Source organism: Condylura cristata, unplaced genomic scaffold, assembly GCF_000260355.1.
Source record: "Condylura cristata isolate star-nosed mole 26May11 unplaced genomic scaffold, ConCri1.0 scaffold00041, whole genome shotgun sequence".
NCBI lineage: Eukaryota > Metazoa > Chordata > Mammalia > Eulipotyphla > Talpidae > Condylura > Condylura cristata.
In genome coordinates, this window is record NW_004567142.1 from 5,524,429 (window position 1) to 5,530,564 (window position 6,136).

The 6,136-nt window shown below is 69.6% G+C and overlaps 1 protein-coding gene across 1 annotated transcript in view; it reads right to left on the reverse strand.

The window, feature by feature from the left end:
- SHANK1 (SH3 and multiple ankyrin repeat domains 1) overlaps positions 1 to 6,136 on the reverse strand; it is a 40,823-nt gene that overhangs the window by 31,320 nt on the left and 3,367 nt on the right. Inside the window, exons 6-10 of the mRNA XM_012733524.1 lie at positions 4,449 to 4,623; positions 4,058 to 4,174; positions 769 to 846; positions 566 to 632; positions 1 to 313 (exon numbers count right to left, since the gene is read on the reverse strand). The exon at positions 1 to 313 is cut by the window's left edge and continues 11 nt beyond it. Coding sequence (XP_012588978.1) covers positions 1 to 313; positions 566 to 632; positions 769 to 846; positions 4,058 to 4,174; positions 4,449 to 4,623 — 750 coding nt within the window. The remainder of the gene's footprint in view (positions 314 to 565; positions 633 to 768; positions 847 to 4,057; positions 4,175 to 4,448; positions 4,624 to 6,136) is intronic.

Below are 6,136 nucleotides of genomic sequence, written 5' to 3' on the forward strand. Positions count from 1 at the left end.
GGCTGCCTCTTGGTCTCCTCCGGGTGCCTCCCTCTGGATGGGGATCGGGCCCTGGCGCCCCTGGGGCTGCTGGCACTTCGAAGGGTCCCACTGCTGAGCTTGGTGCTGGGGGCCGAGGGCGGCTGGCCCTGGGGCCCTGAGGTAGGGCCAGCGGCCCCGGAGGACGCGGCCCCCGGGGCGGCAAAGACCATCCAGTCGGGCAGCGCCATGCTGGTGTCGCTGTTGGCCCGCAGCAGGGCGGGGGGCACCGTCAGCCCTGCGCCCGGGGGTCCCCGGCGGCGGGCCGCATATTTGGGGGACTCCTGGAAGGGCACTGAGAGGACACAGTGGCAGGGGGGCAGGAGGGGCGGGGAGGGGGACACAGGCAGGGGGTACAGGAGCGGGAGGACACGAGGGGAGAAAGAGACAGATGAGGAAGAGTGGGGGGCCTGGAACCCCCCCGGCCACGCATCAGACATTCGGGTCCTCCAGGGCGTTCGGACCCCGTCCAGGCTCCTGGCAGGCCCCAGCTCCAGCCCACCGCACGCCCATGGCCGCTTTGCCCCTCGCCCCCCCCCCCGCGTACCCACGTCCTGTTCGCGATGGTTTCGGATCAGCTCCCCCAGTTCGAAATTCCCAGCGATCACTGCCACCTGGCGAGGCGCGGGGGGAGAAGCAGCAGCAGCTGGGACCCCGCCACGGTCACCCCGACTGCACCCGCTCGCTCCCCCCCCGCCCACCGGCCTCACCCCGTGCCCAGCGCAAACCTCCCCCCAAACAGCCCCAGACCTGAAACGGGGTCTGCCCGTTGTTATTCTTCACGTCCTTACTGGCCCCGCGATAGAGGAGGATCCGGGCACAGGTCTCCTGAGGGTGGGTGGGGGAGAAGGGAGACCAGTGACCGCCCGTGGGCACAGGCCGCGGCGGCCTCCCGGGGCAATGGGACCGTCCGGCCGACGGCAGCCCACCCTGGGGTGCAGCAACAGCCGGGCGTCCGGGGCCTCCCGGGGTCTCCGATGGGCGCTGCGCCCGGCTGGCACTGAAGGGGTGGGGCTTGGGGGGCACGGATACAGAGAATGCGCGGCCCAAAGGAAGCCCCCGTCTCGTTTGAAGTGGCTTCTGGGACATTTAAAATGACACGTGTGGCTGTGTCCGCTCCACTGAGCCGGGCAGATGGGAACGTGACGCTGTCAACCTCTGGGGGGCTCAGGCAGGGAGCCGGGCAGGGGTGTCCAGCAGTTTCTCCGCCCTCCGCCACTAGAGGGCAGTCGCGCCCCCTCCGCAATCTGGGCGGCCAGGAAAGTCCTCAGACTTTGCCAAGAGGCGGGGAGCCTGGAGCCCGGAGGCTGGGAGCCCCTGAACCGAGGAGGGGCCCAGCGAGTTCCCAGCGCCGCACTCACTGAGGGGCCCAAAAATTCCACCAGGTGGAAATGACCCTCTCTGCTTCACCGACAAAGGGGGCTCGCAATGCCAGTCCCGCATGCCGGCTCCCAGCTCAGGTGTCTGACCCCCAAGACCTGGCTCTCAGTCACTCGCTGCAAGGTGCAGAAGGAAGGGGTGCCCCCGGGGAAAGGGGGGGCCCGAGGGCCACCTCCATCCGGATGGACGCTTCCTAAGGGGCCTGCCCTCTTCCTCACTCCGGATCACACCCGTGGCCTGGGCCTGTGAGGGCACCGCCCCCCCCCCCGCCACACCCTCGCCTCCGGCCCCCAATCCCCCAACCCGGCTCTGCCACCTTCCCCTTGCCTCCCGCTCCAGCCACACGGCCTCCTCGGGCGCAAAGGCACACTCCTGCCCAGCTGCTCTCTCTGCCCGGAATTCTGCTCCATCGCCTTCTCACTTCATTCAGGCTTTTTGGCTCAAAGGCCACCTCTTCCAAGGAGGCCTCCCTGACCACCTTGGTAAAATTAACTTGCTGTCCTCTGCCTGCTTTATTTCTTCGTATCCACTTTTATTCTAGGACACTGCTACGTGCCAGGTATTCCTGAAAGCCAGGACCAGTTCGTTTCCTTCACGCTACTGTTGCCATGAAATAGCCTTTCTGGTGTTGACTGCCTCTGGAGCACCGCACCCCACCGCACTGTGGGGTGCTCAGAGGCGCGGTCTTGCCAAGCTCCCGGCCCCCATCAGCACTCGGCCCACAGGAACCATGCAACAATTCACCAGTCGCTGAAGGAGGGAGGCTTCCACCTTCACCTGGCCAAACCGCACCCCGCGGTGCCCACCAGCCGGCACTCACCAGGCGCCTGCGCCCTCGCCCAGACCGGGCCTCTGAGTGCGCCTGCGCGGACGGCCACAGGACAGGCCCAGAAAGGGCGATTTCACGCCCGCGGCCACACAGCCAGCTGGTGCAGCATCCGGGACTCAGACCGGCCTCCAGATCCCGCTGCTCGCCCGTCCGCAGCCACGACTGTCCCAGGCACTCACGGGACTGTGAGGCCAGCCGGCTGGTTTCGGGGCGGGGTGCGCGCGCCCCGGTGCGCGAGCTGCTCCCGCACGCCAGCCCGGGGCTGCCTGCCCGGAGCGCACCAGCGCGCCAGCCTCAGAGCGAACCTCGTAGCCGCTGTGTGCTCACACTTATCTCACGGAATTGCAGTTACTTGTTTACACGTCTGCCTCTTCGCCAGACGGCAGCTCCCCCACCCTCCCAGGGCAGGCGCCCGCCGATGCCTGGCTCGGCTCACCTCCCGCACACAGTAGGCGCCTCCCGGCACACAGTAGGTGCTCGGGAAAACATGCTAGGGGCTGCGGACGCCTTTGTTCCAGCCACTCTGCCCTCCCCGCGTCCGAGCCAACCGGGGCGGAGTGTTTCGAGCTGCAGCAGGGTGTGGGGGAAGGGAAGGGGTACCCAGAGCCTGCGGGCTGCCGTCCACCCTCCATTCACAGGCCTGGGGCCTCGGACCGAGCCATGTGCGGCCTCAGCCCCTGCCCTTCATGGGACTGACCTTCCCCTCTGACTGACCCCCTCCAGGCAGGCGAGCAGGGAGGCCAGGGGAGCAGATAGCAAGGTTATGGGGCCCGGAAAGCTTAAAGTCCAGGAGGGGAGAGGAGTGGCCACGAGAACGTGAAGCCACATGACCCGGGCCCATTTTGTAGGCCACAGGGGTGGGGTGGGGGGCAGCAATGGGTGCTCACAGCGGGGAAGCGCCCCCACGGGCGACAGCCACGGGCCCGGCAATGCTTTGAACTACATTTTCCCCGCTCAAGTGAACGGTGGTGCTTCTGTCTCCTGCCCGGCTCTGGCTGATTCTGGGGCGGTGCAGTAAGCGCTTCCTTTTGGGGGGCCGCAGGGACGCCCCTCCCACTACAGGGAGGGGAGTGGAGCCCCAGGCAGGGGAGGGGCTCTTCGGGGGGCCCCTGGCCTACCCAGGGCGGGGCTGCGTCCCCACAGAGCAGACCGCTCGCTGCCAGACAGCTGGCCGAGGGCCGCGGCTGTCCTGCAAGGCTTCCTGGGGGAGCAGGGGCGCTGCTGGCTCAGCCGCAGGGCCCGGCCTCGTGTTCTTAGGTCCCCACGCCACCCCGAAAGGACAGGGAGCTGCGGGGTGCGGACGGGAGACGGAGGCCCCAGGGGCCGGCCCATTGGGGCGGCCTTGCGCACTGGGGCGAAGGTGCAGGGCCATGAGGCCGGAGGCCCAGTCTTCCCAAGGCGAGTGGCCGCCCCAGCCTGGCTGGACAGAGACGCGAACCCCGAGCCTACTATCTCCCCTTGGACCTCAAGAACCCAGCACCCTCAAAAGGCTGAAACGCGCCAACACTCGACCCCTCGGGGGAGCTCGGCGAGCTCCCTCCGCCCCCCGCAGCCTGCCCGTGACTGCTGCTCACGGGAGGGACAGGAGCTGAGGGCCCCTCCGAGGGGCTGCCCCTCCCCCGCCCCCCTCTCCGCTGGGCCAAGCCCACACAACGTACGTCCCCCCCCAGCTCTGGGCCCACGTCCAGGCCTGGGCTCCCCGAGACGCGGGCATAGCCCTGGATGGCAGGTCTGCCCGTCCTGCACCCCGCTTCACCCCGCTTCGCCCTCCGCACCACCGCTGGAGGTGCGAGGGAGGGCCAGGAGGGGTGGGGTGCCGCCTGGCCCTACCTTGTTGTAGAGGGCGCAGATGTGCAGGGCCGTGTTCCCCGAGGCGTTCTGGGCGCCCATGTCGGCCCCGTAGAACAGCAGGTGCTCCAGGTGCTGGGAGTGACCCCGCTGGCAGGCCTGGGGGCGGAGCCCGGCTGTCAGACCCCGGCCACGCCTCCGCCTCGGCCCCACCCCTCTGGGAAGCACCTGCCCCGACCCTCCCACGTCCCGCCCCCTGCAGCCGGGCACCTCACTCCAAGGCCTGTCTATGTGGCCCCCCTCAGGCGCCCAGCTCCCTGGCCCAGGCCCGAGGACCCTGGGGTCAGCCTCCCCACGGTCCCCCCGGGGGTCCGTGTGTCATGCACCCCGACTCCCGCTGAGCCCCCAGCTTGGATCCCCGGTGGGGGTGCACCTGGTGGATCTCCTGCCAGCCGTTCTCATCGGCGACGCCCAGCTGGGCCCTGTTGTACAGCAACAGCTCACAGCAGCGGGGGTCGCCCCCCACCATGGCCGTGTGGAACAAAGGGGTGAGCCCCCGGCGGTCCTTGTAGTTGGGGGAGCCCCCGAGGTCCAGGAGTGCCTGGAACAGGGTTGGGGGGAGACGGCTGACAGGCCTGCAGGCACCGGCATGTGAAGAGAGAAGGGCCAGGGCGCCACGGCCACAGGCAGCCTCAGTCCTGCAAGGACGCCCTTGGGTGACCTTGACGGGGACAGCACCTTTCTGAGCATCCCTACACCCCTGCAAAGGCCGCGCGCCTGGGAGGCACCTCCAGGACGCCCCGCCCTGCCCCCTGCCCACCGTCCCCCCCCTGTGGCTCCAGAGCCTGCCTGCTCACAGGGCGGGGAGCGCCGAGTTCGGGCAGGCCCAGGAGGGCCTGGCAGGACGGAGGTGTTCACAGGGCCCCGAAGAGGCGGCATGGAAGGAGGTCAAAGAGGACAAAGTGGGAGGAAGGGAAGTCGGGCCAGCCTCCTGGGGTGGGGGCCGGGGCCCCTAGAGACCCACTCTGGGTGCAGGGGGGCCGCCGAGCAGAAGGGAGAGTGCTGGTGGCGAGGAACAGCGGGCCTGGCTGGGGCCGTGGGCGCGGGGACCGGCCTTGCTCGTCCTCGGTTTGTCCACGGTGACACCAGCAGCCGAAAGGCCGCTGGCCGCTGGCTGGGCGGTGGAGAGGCCGGGGTGCCAGTGAGCTGGGTGCAGAGTGGGGTGTACCTTGGGGAAGAGGAGCTGCTGGCCCCGGGGCTGTGGGGCCCCCGGGCTGTGAGGTCCCCGGGAGGGCTGTGGGGCCCCTGGGCTGTGAGGTGCCAGGGCTGTGAGGTCCCTGGGAGGGCTGTGGGGCCCCAGGGCTGTGAGGGCCCCGGGGCTGTGGGGTCCCGGGAGGGCTTGGGGCCCCGGGGCTGTGAGGTACCAGGGCTGTGAGGTCCCCAGGAGGGCTTGGGGCCCCGGGGCTGTGGGGTCCCGGGGCTGTGAGGTGCCGGGGCTGTGGGGCCCCTGGGCTGTGAGGTGCCAGGGCTGTGAGGTCCCTGGGAGGGCTGTGGGGCCCCTGGGCTGTGGGGTCCCGGGGCTGTGAGGTCCCAGGGAGGGCTGTGGGGCCCCGGGGCTGTGAGGTCTCCAGGAGGGCTGTGGGGCCCCGGGGCTGTGGGGTCCCGGGGCTGTGAGGGCCCCGGGGCTGTGGGGCCCCTGGGCTGTGAGGGCCCCGGGGCTGTGGGGTCCCGGGGCTGTGAGGGCCCCGGGGCTGTGGGGCCCCGGGGCTGTGGGGTCCCGGGGCTGTGAGGTTCCCGGAGCTGTGGGGTTCTATCTGCCTTCTCCCCTGGCTGGTGTCTGACTCCTCTAGGTTCTTCCAGAGAGACCTAAAGGGACCCACAGTCTCAGCGTTTGAGATTGGGGGAATTAATTCACAGCTGTGGATCTTTGGGGGCAGCCCAGCCTGATGTGAGCGCAAAGTGGGGTCCAGGCCTGGGCGGCGGGCTCCAAGTCTTAAAGTACCCAGTGTGAACAAACTGGAGGGGTGCAGCCTGGGCTCCGGGAGGCTTCCTGGGGAGCGGCAGGGCCGCTGCGTTCAGGCCGTGTGTGGAGGGGGTGCTGGGGCGCAGCAAGGGGCTCCG